The 16332-nt window shown below is 33.5% G+C and overlaps 1 protein-coding gene across 1 annotated transcript; it reads left to right on the top strand.

The window, feature by feature from the left end:
• The first annotated feature begins 3382 nt into the window (after nucleotides 1-3382).
• Nucleotides 3383-5465, top strand: LOC140787021 (cation transporter HKT2;1-like). The gene is made up of 3 exons (XM_073135761.1): nucleotides 3383-4619; nucleotides 4719-4940; nucleotides 5135-5465. The coding sequence occupies exons 1-3, from the start codon at nucleotides 3442-3444 to the stop codon at nucleotides 5337-5339; spliced, it is 1605 nt and encodes a 534-aa protein (XP_072991862.1). The 5' UTR covers nucleotides 3383-3441; the 3' UTR covers nucleotides 5340-5465.
• Nucleotides 5466-16332: the final 10867 nt, after the last annotated feature.

The following is a 16332-nucleotide window of genomic DNA, read 5'->3' as shown; positions in this document are numbered from 1 at the left end:
TTCTATGGACTTCTCGCCGTACTTTTTGTACCTTTTGTATGAATACCCTTCATATTACTTTTTAATATTTATATGTGAAAGGACATAAATAGTTTTGAATAAAAGGCATATCTATAAACTAGAAATAAACAATTAAGTTGATAGAATTTTAAAGATTATTTAGGTTTTGAGAGGTATCTATTCCAAAGGGAAAAAAGTTCTTGGGTGTGTTATATATTTACCTGTTGTATTTTAGATAAATTTATTTAATACATAAACTTTGTTTTGTATCATTATGACTCATTATACTTTTGACTAAGTTAGGATTATTAAGATTTTTTATAAACTTTTACTTTAAAAATAGTGTGTCACTATGCCATAAGCTACACGTAAACCGAACCTGCATGAGATGATAATTAGCACTAAGTTCTCTCTCTCACTCTCTCTGTATATAAAGCCTAGAGAGTTAGCCCGTGAATAATTTCCTTTTGCCTGTTAAACACGTAGTTAGATAGCTGTCCAATTCCATCGTATTCTTGTTTTTCTTCTTGTGCTTTCATCGTTTGCTCAGTTGATAGAAGCTTTTGGTTTCAAACTATTGAAATTTAAGTACAGTTTTTTGAAGTTTTATTACGTATTATCATCACAATCCAAGAGGTCAAATGTTTGAAGTCTAACCAGCAATTAGAGTTAGTTAGGTATCCATCTCTATAACCAAAGAGATTGTAAGATCAAATCCAATCATAAACAACTATTGTGAAAAAAATTATTATTGGAGATGGTTTGGCTCAATGGAAATTATTTGACGTTGTGGTTGACTTAGAAAAGCAACTCAGTAGCACAACAATTTAGAACAATGTCTCGATAACGTTTAGTTTGAAATAATAATTCAACAAGACACACTAAATTATTTTGTGCTGAAAGTCACCAAATTATTACACCACTTGCCCATGGAATTATAGACATTAAACTAATAGTTAAGAAGAGGAGTAGGGCAAAAGCTTAAGCTATATATGAGTGCATGCGACTAAGAAGAAAAAGAAAAGAAAAATTGGCTTCTAACTTCTTTTCTTTCTTTTTTTCTGTGTATCTATCTATTTTGTCTTTTCTTCTACTTTCTCTCGTACAAATCTAGCTAATACTTTTTTCACATCTCGCTAGTTTTCCCCTTGTATGACAAAATCCTCACATATGACGTTAGGTTATCTATCTTAAGATCGTACATATTCTTCTATTGAGAGGAAACAAATAAAAATAAAACAACAGTAGAAAAGATAATTTTCTCTCCGAGAGTTAAAAAAAAAGATTATTTAGCTTTTCTCCTTCTTTCTCGTTATTTTTCTCTACTTTTAAATGAGAGAAAAAAAGACTATTAGAGATTGTTTTTTTTTTAATTTTCTACTGAAATTTCTTTCTAAGGGAAAATCATTCTCTTCTCTTATATCTTATATTTTTCTTTTCTTTTCGTTTTGAGTGTAAATATGGAGACAATGGTATATCTTAGTTATGGTTTGAAAAACACCTAGACACACGTATGTATCTAAACCCTATGCAATGATATCACTCCTTTGCTTAAGTAAAAACGGAAAAAATATTAAAAAATAAAAGCAAAAATGAACGCTAAGATTTTAACGTGAAAAAACCCAAACGAAAAAAAAACTACGGATCCAAACTCGGATTAAAACTAATCACTCGAATAGTAGTAGTTACAAGACTGACTTACAAAACAACCCGTCAAACCCCACGACTTTGTTCCTTTCAATCTTGCTCACTAGAACCTATGATTCACTGCTTCTCGTGATTGATATCCAACCTCAGTAGTCCTTGAAATTGATCATTCGTCTAGATGACCCTTAAGATGAAAGTTTAATGCGTTGTAGAAGAGATAGACCTTGTTGGTAGAAGAAACGATGTAGCCTCAAGAATTCTCTTTTAATTGCCTTTACCAACCCTCTAGAGTTAGGGCATCACAATGCTTATATATGTACCAAAGATAGAGCCAAATCCAAGTTATATCCGAACTCACGAAAATTCAAAATTCGCATATTACGCAGATGCGTTCAAACGCAGCTCGAGTGCGTTCGAACGGCCTGACTTGTTCTCAGATGCGTTCGAACGGGTCCAAGTGCGTTTGAACGCGATGACTAGATTTTTACTGATTGAGTTCAAAGGCGTAAATACACTCATCTGTATGTGTGAACGTGTTGTGAACGTATGCAGAGTGCATTAGAACAACTCTTGACCACGTTTGCACGACAGAAAAACATTCTCTATATGTGCGAACTCAAGCATACGGGTTCGAACGGCCCAAACACATTCTCTGTATGTGCGAATGCCTGTGCTCGAGTTCGAACGGCATGAACGCATTCTCTGTATGTGTGAACTCCTGAGAGAGCGCGGTGCGAACGCAGAAACCTTTCTCTTTTGATTTTATAATTCTTCAATCGAAATACTTTCAAATGCTCATGTACATATATAAAAATATTTAACATATTTTGTACATAATTACCAACACTAAAAATCTGACATGGTTGTTATTCTTTCTTTCCCAGGTTAGGATTAAACAAATGAAATTAACCTAACTTTACAAGATCATAGAGAAAGTAGCAAAAATGAGAATTATCTGTAGAATTTTCCAGTGCTAGCAGACAACGCAACGCCGGTTTGATTCATGGATCGTCTTTTTCCTCAAAAATTTGTATTCTTAAAATATCTTATCCATCTACACCTCTCCCAAGCTTCCACATGTAAAGCAAGAAACCTTTTCCCCAGTTAGAACCGCCACCAGGAGAGCCCAAGTCTAGAATCATATACTATAAGTATTAGAAACTATAGAATTAAATGGAAATTAGTTTAACTATACTTATAGATTTGGATGCTTTTATTATGCCATAATTCAGGGAAAACAATGTGATCGTTCGTTGACACCTCTCAATTACCTGCGTCTGATGTCTCTCTAAACAACTTACACATGGATTTGCTGCCAAACCACTTAAACTAATCCATCATTTTTCTTTTTTTCATTCTAACTGCTTGATGATCTTGCAATCAATAAAGAATTGTCAATTCCCTGATTACATACTGTATATTATAAATTTGTTCTTCATTCATTTATGCTTTTAGTTAATTTATTATCCGACATAATTTCAAAGCTAATTTTTGAGAAGATCATGAGTTAAAATTTTATTAGTTCATTGCTTAATATTTTAAGTTTTTGAGCTAATTAATTATCTTGATAACAGGCAAATAAAGGATTAAGCCAATGAGAACAAGCTATTTCCACCAGGGTCATATCATTTTTTTTTCAAATATTGACATAATATTTTTATTTATTGGCGTTAAAACTTTCCCCACTTCCACCAGGGTCTATATAAAGCCGGAAACCCAAGTATCCGTTGTACCATTCCCAGTTCCCCACCAGAACAAGCTATAAAAGCTCTCTGTGCACTTGTCTCTCCGGAGATGGCATTCTCTATTACCCAAATAAGGAGCTGGGTCCATCTGTTCATACTCAATAGAACGCAGAGCTTCTTCCGTGCCAGTAGATACATCTCCCAATCCATCTTGTTCTTGTTTCGATTCTTCGCATTCCATGTCCAAACCTTTTGGGTTCAGCTGCTCTATTTTGCTTGTGTTTCCTTGTTTGGTTCTTTCCTTCTTGTAATACTCCAGCCTAGCAACCCTTCGTTTACCAAGTCTTATGTGGACATGCTCTTCTTGTCGACATCCGCACTTACGGATTCAGGTCTTGCCACCATCAAGATGGAGGACCTTTCGAGTTCGCAAATCGTCGTTCTAACCATGTTGATGTTTCTAGGAGGTTCAGTCTTTGTTAGTTTGATATGTCTTGGATTAGGAAGTTATAAGCATAAGAAGCCAGAGCTTAGCGTCAGCAGAGTTGATTCAGTTCGTATAGAACTAGATGTTATGAATCCTTCAAGAACCCTGGATCACGTTGAGTCAGGTTTAGATGACGATGTCCAAGAAATTTCTTCAATTGATGGTAAGGATCTGACGCAGAGTTGTATAAGGTACTTGGGCTTCGTTATCTTAGGTTATCTTATCCTATTCCATGTGGCTGGCTCTGTGTTAATCCTCTTGTACTTAGTTCGTATTTCTAGCTCAAGAGATGTACTTAGACAGAAGGGTATCAATGTGGTGCTCTTCTCCATCTCTGTAGCTGTTTCCTCGTTCGCCAACGGGGGACTGATACCGACGAACGAGAACATGGCGATCTTTTCAAAGAACTCGGGTCTCCTCCTCATAATTATCCCTCAGATCCTCGCAGGCAACACGCTGTTCCCTCTTTTCCTGAAGGTGGTACTCTGGGCCCTGAAGACTGTAACTAAATCTGAAGAACCCAAGCATATGATTCAGAATCCTAGAAAGATGAGATTCGAGCATCTGCTCCCTACTTTGCCGTTGGCCTTCTTGTCGGCGACCGTTGTCGGTTTCGTGGCCGTCATGGTTGTACTATTTTGTTCAATGAATTGGAACTCCGCGGTCTTTGATGGTATGAGTTCCTATCAGAAGGTTGTGAATGCGTTGTTTATGGCGGTAAATACTCGGCATTCCGGTGAGAATTCCGTCGATCCATCCATCATCGCCCCTGCTGTTCTATTGTTATTCATTGCTATGATGTAAGCTTTTCCTCTTCTTCTTTCTTTCTCTCTGTTATATTTAATTGTTCTTTACGTAGTAACAAGTGATGATAACACCCACTCTGTTGTTGTTTCTAGGTACCTTCCAGCTTCAACAACAATTGCACCCTCTCAAGAAGATACCAGTTCCGAGGGAAATAAGAAGGGGATTTCGAGAAAATCTTTAGCGCAGTACCTGATAATGCCGCAACTCTCCTGTGTCGCCATCTTTGTGATCGTCGCATGCATCACGGAGAGAAGAATGCTATCACGAGATCCGCTTAACTTCTCCAGTTTGAACATGATATTTGAAGTCACAAGGTCAGCCTCCATCTTTTATCACCTTTATGGTAGCTACCTAAATAGTTAATTATGCTACGAATTGCAGCTTAAAGATATTATTAACTCATCAACTGCACTGAGCGGTGATTTTATACTAATATGCTTTAGCAAATATCATCTTCAATTTACCCACCTTAAAGAATTCTAATTTGGTCTCTTATTATACCATGCAGTGCATATGGGAATGTAGGGTTATCTATGGGCTATAGTTGTTCGCGATTGCTAAAACTACACCCTGATAGCATCTGCGAAGACAAACCGTATAGTTTTTCGGGGTGGTGGACTGTGGAAGGGAAGCTACTTTTGGTGTTCATCATGCTCTATGGGAGGCTTAAAAAGTTTAGCATGAGAAGTGGTAAAGGTTGGAAGCTTGGTTAAGTTAAATTAATTGTAATGCTATATGCATGCATGGTGGCTGCTGCAATCTCCAGTATGAGTTCACTGTTTACATAATGTACTTATACTTGACATTGTCAGAAATACAATGAAATGTTTAAACACCGACGGTGAGATCGAGTACATTAACCACAAGCAAGAAGAATAGGAATGAAATTAAGAAATGGCATATGTGATTAATTTTAAAGCACAAACTAGTGTATTCACAATACGCTTTTAGTGATACAACTTGTAATTCCAAAAACTGGAAGGTACCATATAAGATATTTTATGCATGGAGTCCAGTTTTGGCCACTAAATTATGGAAGTTCCATTTATTCCTATGAGATTTTAGAAAATTAAGGAAATTACCATAACAATTGTCATGCAGTTTCAGCAATATATGTATGCCGACCATCATATTGTTAATCCATCAATCAAGACTGGGAGTTCAAAATTGGGAATTCACTACCGTGATCTCTTTCTAAAATCCCATTGCATCGTTCTTTTTAACAGCTTAGACTTTAAAGATGACGATAGTTTACCTTATACAACACAAGAGGAGATTGTGAACTTTAATCGCACTAAACTGGTTCGTCATGAAAATATAGAGCTATCATATATCGAAAATCTTTCACTATCAGTTTAAGCTTTTGATATGGTCGGCTAAGTTACGTAAACAACTTTCTCATTAAGTTGCTTTCAGATAATACTATTATTTTAGAATGTTTTCAGAAATAAGCTTAGCTTTTCATTGCGTCTCTAATGACTACTACTCTTAGGTTTTAGTGTTGGTAAATATGTATAAAATATTATCTCTCTATATATATATAAAATAAAATTTAATAGGATTTGGTTTGAAGATTTTTATTATTCGAAGCATTTAAGTAAGCCTGTTCACGGTGCATTTATAGGCATTCAAATGCACCATAGAAAGTTTGCAACTCTTTCACACATACAGAATTGTAGTTTTGGCAATTCGAACGCACTTGGAGGTCGTTCGAACACGATGACGAAACTTTGCTAAATCTAGAATTCCGTGAGACGTGATTGGACTTAGATTTGGACTTAGATTTGGCCTTATCTTTATAAGGTATATAAGAATTATGATGCGCTAACCATGGGAGTGGTCGATAATTATTTTGAAATCATCTTATAGAGGCCATTGGAGATCACTTCTCTACTTTAGGTGAAACTTGCTGAATTATTTTCATCTCAACATATCTATATTAGATTTTATAAAACTACGTCTCGAGGGTCAATAGGGTTTAAAAACCTCACGGAAAGCAATGTGTTGCGAGGTCCAACAAGTAAGGTTGATACAGATTGAGTTGTGAGAATCAATGATTTGATCCGTAAGCTTCTTGGTAACTGCTACAAGTTTTAGTGATTGATTTCAGTTCGAATTTATATCCGCAATTTTTTTACCTAGTTTAGAAATTTTCTATATAAAAATCTTGGCGTTCATCTTTAGTTTATTTGTTGATTATTATTCCGCATTTTTTACTTAAGCAAATGATTAAAAATCACACCTAGAGTTTTTATAGATATATCAGCGTGTATATTTTTTCAACTACTTATATAAATAATTACTAGGACATCTTACTAATCAAATCGGACGTATTTATAACCCATTTCCCTTTGGAATACCATCCAACTAACATTGCAGTGTGTTGCACGACGTAGGGCATTAATTTAATAAAACTCTAAGGTTGCATGATCTTAGAAGTCCAAGCCTTTGAGGGCATTAAAATATTGTAGAGAGAGAGCTAAGCTAGAAGATTCAGCTGGAACGACCAGGTTGGTTGGAACCTCACCAGCTTCTAGTTTACCTTTATTTTACCTCCATTATTAAACCCGTTTGGAATATTTTTTACTCAATTATTGCAAGAAGAGTGCTAGAAGTTAGTTAAGACGAGGCCATGGTGTTTTGAATATTTTGCCTCCATTATTGACATTAAAAACAAAGCTCATAATGGAGTTGCAGTCAAATCCTGGGAACGCGATGTGAAGCCCATCTCAGTCATTTGATTTCCTTTTATTTTTTTAATTTAAAATGTCCGTAGACATAAAGTACATTGATAAACAAGTACCATATATATATATTCTTTAATAATCAGATAATAACTGATCACGGATAGCTAGACTAGACTGGCTACATTTTTTGGTTGGCTCTTTATTTTTCATAGTTTTCATTTTATTACAGTTAAAATAAAAATAAAAATAAAAATAAATAATACCTTAAATATTTTTACTATGTTATAAATAAGATATTCTCCTTTTATTATTAATAAATATAACCTCTTATTTACTAAAACTTATAGATATCAACACTCTTAGTTAAGTTTAATTTTTAATTACCCAACAAAATAAAATAAAAATTCGAATATGTTGCCTACTTGTATAATATTTTTATATTTCTTATATTGCCCGTATTTTATTCCTTTTATTGTCCCTTTAAAATCAAGCGACATTAGTTATGGATATGTTAATTTTGTGGGTCCAATATTTAGAAATGATTCTAATAATTAAAAGGAGTTATTTAATTTTATTTTATCCGCAAATTGATGTTTTAGTTTGTCTCCGGATGTTGTGGAGGCTTAATTTAGTTTTATAATTAAGTTAATGTGATAGTCAATTTTATTTATATTTATCTATCAAACGGTAGGATGTAGTTTGCTATTTTTATATATTAAAGGGGTCTATTTGTAAATAATAAAAAGAGAGGGTTTTAAATATATATAAAAAAAATATATATAATATAATTTATAACTTTCTCTTTAATAAAATGGCAAAGAAGATTGTGAGTATCAATTAAGCTTTTGAGCTGCTTTAAAATAATACTATTATTTTAGAATCTGCGAGTCTTTTTGACTACTACTGGCAAAATAATTTACTACTGCGACGAGCATTTTGTAATTTAATTATATTTTATTTTCTAATTAATAATAATGAATATTATTGTGCATCAGATATATATAAATTATATAAATATTATATTATAATCATAGCCCACTCCAACTTACAATTATATTAATATTCAAATGCTCGCATAAAGTTAAATGAGTCTCAACTCTGGTGAACTATAGGAAGACAGGCCAACAAAGATAGTAATAGAGAAATATAAGTTGGAGAGAATTATGAAAGAATCTATAGTTGAGAACAAGTCATATTTTTAATATTAAACTGTATCCCATATTCCATGGAGAAATTCATGCTAAACTATACAGATTATGAGCATATGACAATAATTAAAATTATGTACTTTGTACATTCAACAAATTGCTCCAAAGTTTGCTCAGATTGGATCAATCTGTAACAATAAATTGAGCAATCCCTATCACCAAAGTATAATTTTAATCAAATACAAGCTACATAAGATGGTCAAAGTTGAGAATGCTCACTGCCAATTTCTTATTACACTGATAGCTTTGGATCAACCTGCATGTAATCTATCACCATGCATGCTTTTGTCCACCCTAGATTTTATAAAAGATCAAACATGATGAACTACCAATTATGTTACTATATTAACATGGTATTAATCAACTGCAAGAATTGACATGCTCTCTGAGAAAAATAATAATAATAATATAACCCTAGGAATGATCTTCCACACGCTTACTTAAAGAAAAAACATAGTAGAATTAAAGGGAAAAATAATCTAACATAGTCACAAATATTTTTACTTGAAGAAAATCTCAAAACCTAGGTAAAAAAATCATATACGGATCCTATATAGGATTGAATCGATTATTAATATTAAATGTAGTACTTACAAGAAGTAGTTGTAATCTTGGCTTGAAACCTTTTCTAATAGGGACCTAACAATTTTATTCCCAGGTATTCTCTCACCAAGAATGAAATTAGAGTCAACTACATCACTCAACATAGCATAAGATCTTCAAAATATTTATTCGTTTACTTGCATCCTAAAGATTTAAAAAAATGGTGGTTAAACTTGGCAATTTTGAATAAATTTAACTTCAGTGGTTCCCTTATGGGAAGCCTCAAATATGTCCGAATCATTATTAAAAAAATGGTATTAATCACCTTGCTATTGATATTCTTATTTTTATCAACCAAAGCAGACAGATTCATAACTATGAAAAATAGAAAGGCAAATATATTCATCAATTCATTTTAAAATATATTTGTATTTTGGATTTCCATATGGATAGTTCAATTCATCTGAGTAGAGTAGAGGAGATCTAACAGTAAATAGTCCTCTAGTAAGTTTTATTTTCTAAAAAATCTCTCTAAAATATAAGAGTCCTATTTGATGCAAATTAAAAAATATAAAATTACATAGTAAGAAGATGTGTCCCAATTAGAATGCTATGTGATGATTAAAATTACATGGAAAAAGTACTCATCGAATTTCCTCTCTAAGATTTAACTAAGCACTAAAATAAATAACAGTTATAAAATACTTATAAATCGATCTTTCTTATTGACAATCACTTCGAAAATGATTTGCTTGACTACCTCCCAATATACCAATTTTTGTGCTTACCCAATCTTTGTGACCCTTGGGGGTTTAAAGCATGTCTCTATAACTCTTTGAGACAACAACAAATGCAATTTTAAATCTAGTGAAAACTCATCAAGATATAATAATTAAAACTTCACCATTCCACTCTCATAATAATGTTGAGCCTTATTAAAACTTCACCATTCACCAAGGCTCAACATCATCTTCAAAAGATGATGTTGAGCCTTGGTCTGACCTGAACCCAAATAGGCTGTGGAACTAAGCTATTCTAGCGAATTTGCATTCCATAAAGAGATGATTTAAGGTTTCCACATGACTTTTGCAAAGGTGGCAGATATCATCAAGCTCTGGGATGCTTTTCTTTAGAGTGGAACAGAGAGAGAGGGTGTCAATGAAGCATTTCCAAAGGAACACTTTGATTCTAGGTTCCACTGCATTCAAGCCAAATCATTTTCGAAAGTTACATCTTGTAAGGTACATCTTGTGGTTTCCCTCCACTCTCCACCAAAAGTCCCTCGTAGCCAGATTATAGTGCAAAGATATGCTTGAAGATTCCTAAATGTGAGACACTTCGGATAGGAAAAGGAGTCCTTTGTAGGGGTGAAAACAAATTGCACATGGATCAGATAGTACTTAACTCATATTTGGATTCATATTTTTAGTTCAAATACACATTCAGATATGAATATTAAACGATCGCAAAATTTAAAACTATATCCTAAGTAAATTAATACAGATAATTTTCGGATAGAGGATTGAATCTTTAACGGATATTAATAAAATTTTAAATAAATTATAATATTTTATTTAGAGACAACTAACACAAAGATATTAAGAGTTTCAAAAAAAAAAATTTGCATGTCAAATACGTATAAAATTAATATCCACAAATTATATATAACACATCATTAGTAGCAATATCAATATTCACTATTTAAATAAGAAAATCAAAAATTATAAATCATTCAAAAAATATGAGGATAAACAGATATCTAATTATCTGTATCTAAAAATTATATCCAACCTACATTTGAATCCGTACCTGGGTTTCTTTTTTCTTCCAAAAATCCTATGTGTATCTGAATGTGGATCAGATAGAATTTTTTCATCTGAATCTAACCGAATAGAGAGTCGGGTTAGAATTAATCTAACCTATTTTCAGCCCTAGTCCTTTGCCATTAACTTTGGAATAAGAGAAATCTTATTTGTACGGCCGACTTCTTGTGCATGTCTCATTCCAACGAGCCTGCGACACTAAATAGTTTCTTAGCCAACCTTGCTGTCTAGAAAAATCTATTTGAATAAGGTAGACTAATTTGAACGCCCGAGTGTTTCGTTTTCCTTTGTGCATGCATTGTTCCAATGAGAATCAATCTATTTGAATGAGGTAGATTAATTTGAACACTCAACTATTAATTGAAAGTTAATCTCTTTCTTGAACTCCTTCTTGATTAACTATTTTGTGACATAGAAAGCCTCTAATTCAAACTATAGGTCGATCCATTTGGAACATGTGTTATAGATGATAGATGAGCTATTTTCAACTCATCATATACTTTGGGATCATTCTTCTCTAATGTAGCACTAAGTACTTGGATATATGATGAAGTAGCTCTCTTTATTCTTGAATAAAAAAAAATATGCTCGGAGGAAAACTTAGAACTGCTCAAATACATAAGTTAATCTATCCTTCAAGTTCTCCCTGGGTAGGCTCCTCCCCAAATATCTTCTTCTGGTCTAGCACTGTAATGTGCTGCATGTTATAATTAATGATTGACTAGCACTTCAGTATCAAAATTAATAGAAGGTTGAAAACTTCAAGTAAAGGATCATTTGATGGGATGTATATCTTTCGTATGCTTTTGATTCATATTATTCAAGACGGGTATGTAGTAGTAGCCTGCAGTGAAGAAAACATCCTTCTTAACTTGTTTTGTGTTCGTTCATCGATTGTCTTCCCTTGTAGTCTCTTTCAGAAGTCATATATCTTGATCTTATATTAGTTATATATTATACAACATATATCTAAGTGTTATATCCATAAACTTGCTATTAAATAAAATTGCAATAATAAACTCAATCCAAAAAATTAAACTCTTAGGTGAAAGTATGAGACGCACAAACAATTTTACATTTATACCTCAAGAATCCCTCATTTTTGGGCTGCAAAGCCCACAGGTCAACAGGCCCATATTTTTTTGCCTCATAATTGCAAAAAAAAAAGGAAAAAAATTGAAAACAGTTAGGAACATCATAGCAATTTTTGCCAATAAGAGATTTTCTTACAGTCTGATAAGAAACAGGATTTTGACTAGGGAGAGTTTAATATAAACATTATTTCTAAACCAGCTTGCATTGGCACTTGGTCACATCTCTCATCTTCGAACTTAAGATTGTTTATGCCTGCCGACGGGTTGGATAGAATTTTTCAATCCAAATCCGATCTGAATTGAATTAGATAATGGATCGAGCTGTAGTCAATCCTACACATTTTCACCCCAGCCTCTCATCCATAGAATCCAACACGAGCAAACTCTTTTACATTCACTAACGGCTCAAGCACAAGGAAGAACAATCAACATGATCTTTCATATCACACAACCTTATGGACCAACTTGGCCATGGACATCACCTAATGGCATCAAAACTACCTCACAGGAAACCAAATCACAACCTATGTTGCATGTGTGGTCTATTTGTAACCCTCACAGCTTCAATTCAACATAGCAATCCACATGATACAAGTTCACGGATCGGTTATGCCGTCCACAAATTGATCCATTTGCGAAGACAATTGGCCCAGAGGGCTGACCCCCATATTGCCCAGCATCAGCGAACTAAACCCTAAGATTGTGCCACAAGACCTACTGCATTTAAGTAAGCCCTAAAGAAGACACCAGACTTGATAACATATGGGACAATTAATTAAGACCCAACTGGGAGAATTATTAGAGTGGGAATATTCATTCTTTGTGTTTGTGTGAAGTTTCCTTTTTTTTTTTTTGTCAGGTGGTGGGTGCCAACTAATTTGGTCTTTGTCAAACTTGCATCACTTCTGGAATGGGTCAGCTCTTTCTCTTGTACATTTCATTAAAGGCAGCAGCCTGAAAGAATGGGCATCTACTTCCCCTGCCTTTTGAATTCTCTTCCGACTAAGCGTGCCAGGCTTAATGCCCTTCAATTTCAATGAAAATAAGAGATACGCATACAAATACGAATTAGTGTTTAAATAACATACATATTTAGTTTACATAATTTAAGATTAGTTTTGTATTCAACTCTGAGCTATGACTCAGTATCACATTATGGCTTAGCTCCCTGTTAAGGGTGTAGTGTGATGCTGGGTTATGCTTTAAAACATTATATATCAATGTTGACTTTTAAAGAGATTGAGAGGAGGAGGAGTTCCTTTAAGCTAATGAAGATCCTAAGGTCTTCTCAGATTCTCAGATGATATAATTTTATTAGCATATTCTATGATTGATTTAATTCATACATGATTAATTGTTCTGTCTCCCAACTTCCGGACATAAGAAGGTTACAATCTATTGTCTTAGACCGAGATTGTAGTATTTAGATATAGTTCTTCAACAGTATATGTGATACTCAATTATACCACTAGAATATAAGCTCCTTTTAATTGAATATTTGATACTCAATTATACCACTGGCTGGACTGTTTGCCAAACATATAATACTCCATTATTTTGCCTCAAATCTTTACCAGCCCCTATCTCATATATTGGCCACTTGAAAAAGTCCAGAGTAGTATATGCTAAGCTACCAAATATAGTTGAGTGATTAAATCAATCTGTATCTGCATTTATGAAGGAGGAAGACTTACTGCTCGTCTTCTTTTTATGATTAAGCCTCTTGGCTATAAAAAAAATTAAGAAAATGAAACTTGGCCCAAAGTGAAGAATATATGGCCTTAAAAGAACTTTAGGTCAACAATGACACTGTATCAGTACGTATGCTTCTGTTAAATATGTATGTAAATTAGAGGAAAATTAGTGATTCAAGAAATAATTTCAGGAGAAATCTAATACACAAAGTGGATCCGTGTGTTTCTAGTGTTCTGTCTTTTTAAAAACAACATGCGTTTCTAGTGTTTTAGATGTGGTAATTAACTTGTTAATGGAGAGAGAGAGAGAGAGAGAGAGAGAGAGAGAGAGAGAGAGAGAGAGAGAGAGAGAGAGAGAGAGAGAGAGAGAGAGAGAGAGAGGGTAAATAAAGGTGGGCTGAAATTAGACAATATTTAAAGTAAATTATTGAAGTGAGGAGAGATACATTCCCAAATTCCAATGGTTGTCTTTCATTTCGATGGGCCCCTACTTGTTATGGCGCATGATTCTTGAATGGTTGACCACTTACTGGCCTCTTGTTCACCTTCCCAGAAAGAACCTTTGACATTAATCACAGCAGCATCCCTTCTCTCTACCCCTATTACATCAAAAACTAGCGAGAAGTCCATTTGATGTATATGGCGAGATGGTAATGTATGGCAATAGTCAGCTCTTGCGCTCCAGTAGGTTTGGGTTGTTTGCTTTCCTGATCAGCTGTTCGATGTAATGCCCGAGTTTGGAGATAATTAGACATTATTGGGGATTCATGGACGTAGTTGTTATAAACTTGATCAAACCTTTCTAGATATAGTCAGTTGATTTAAAATCTTACATGAATACGTAAAAGATAATAGGATACGGTTACCTTCTAGGCTACCTCCAAGACCTTTTATATTTTCTTGTGAATTAGATGGAATCATATCTATAATCTCAACTCCTTATATACGAAGGTATTTCACGGCTAGATTTGCCCAATGCACGGTTAATAAACTCCAAAAGACAGAAATATACAAGGGTTAATACCAGACCCTTAATTATCTCAGTTATGGCGTACATGGGTCAAATTACGGCATAATTACATACATAATACCTGATATTGTGAACTTTATTTAATGTTAAATAGTCCCTCTCTCTCTCTCTTTCCGAAATTGACATTAAGCCACCGTCCTAACCTAGATTTCAAATACTTAAAAGAAAGTTCACAAGATCAGTAGAAAATTTTCTAGTGCTTAGACAAAGTCACATCGTCTTGAACGCGGAATGCACCTACTTCTTATTATATAGTATGATTATCTTTCTCAATATCCGTGACTAAAACTCTTGACATAATGACAACTCTGACCTATGAAGAAGAAAAAGAAAGGAAGAAAAGAACCTCTCACATGAACCCTGGAATTATTTGTACTTTTATACTTATAAATTTTGGGTTGAAGAATCCTAGCCTTTGGTTTAGTTGGTTTGTCCTTCACCAGTCTTTTAAAATAATTGTTTTTTTTTTCTTTTTCATTTGCACCCTGGTTTATATGTTGTTTTACTATTTTTGGTTCGACTTTTACTTTTCTCGCTTAACATAGGAAACATCCTACGATGATGCTTTTTTTTGGAGATGAAATGATAAATAGTGTTTGAATAAAAAAGAAAAAGAAAGATTGGGTGTAAATTATAATAAACACATGATTCAAGGAAAGAAACATAAATAAAAGAAAAAATCTAAATAAAAAATTTCCCCACTTAGAGAGTGCTTTTATTAAAGAATATCCATAGACTAGTATTCATTAAGGCTATGTTCACTTTGTCTGTATTCACTTGTGGAATAAGGGTGGCATATGTATAATTATTCTAACTTTTAATATGTGATGAAGAAGAGAGCTAATACTAGTATAAGTTATTCTAATATTTAGTTTAATACTAGTATAAAGAATAATAATTATATTTAATGTGACATAAAGTTGATATTAAAATATTGAAGAATAATAAAATTCTATTGGGAACTAGTGATATTTTGAACCAAATGATAAAAATAGCTTTGAGTATATGTTAAAGTAGTAATGATAAATAGCATTTTTCTAAAATAATAATATTTTTTTATTAAAATTGTGACTTAAAATACTTTATAAACTCGCATTATGAGGAAATAACTATGCACTGTGAGATAATGTGGAGTTATAAGTCAGCACTGCGGGGAAATAATCCCGCACTCTTTATATAAAATAACATGTAGTAGAGGATATAAAGAGGCGCTGTGGGGTAATGTGAAGTTATAAGCTTGCACTTTATGTATAATAACTATGCACTAGAGAATAATAAAATAATGTGGGCTCATAATCTTGTACAGGATAATACAAGATTATGAGCCCACATTTTATGAAAAATAACTATGCATTAGAGGAAATAGAAAGACACTATAGGGTAACGCGGGGTTATAAGCCCACATTTTTATATAAAATGGCCATGCGCTAGAGGATATAAAGAGGCACTACGGGGTTATAAACTCGCACTCTATATAAAATAACCATGCACTAGAAGACATAAATAGGCACTACGGGGTAATATATGATTATAAGCCTATATTCTATTACCATGCACTACATGATATAAATAGACATTGGGGTAATGTATGGTTATAAGCCCACATTCTTTGTAAAATTACTATGCA

Source organism: Typha latifolia, chromosome 4, assembly GCF_019914945.1.
Source record: "Typha latifolia isolate L0001 chromosome 4, TyphaL0001v2, whole genome shotgun sequence".
In the NCBI taxonomy this organism is placed as follows: domain Eukaryota; kingdom Viridiplantae; phylum Streptophyta; class Magnoliopsida; order Poales; family Typhaceae; genus Typha; species Typha latifolia.
The sequence above is the reverse complement of the archived record's forward strand: the minus strand, read 5'-3'. Positions and strand labels throughout refer to the sequence as shown.

Excerpts from the sequence above, each read along its gene's own strand:
- LOC140787021 (XM_073135761.1), top strand. The coding sequence starts at position 3,442 with ATGGCATTCTCTATTACCCAAATAAGGAGCTGGGTCCATCTGTTCATA. Across the intron at positions 4,620-4,718 it reads TTGTTATTCATTGCTATGAT|GTACCTTCCAGCTTCAACAA; the intron begins GTAAGCTTTTCC and ends TGTTGTTTCTAG. Across the intron at positions 4,941-5,134 it reads ATGATATTTGAAGTCACAAG|TGCATATGGGAATGTAGGGT; the intron begins GTCAGCCTCCAT and ends TATACCATGCAG.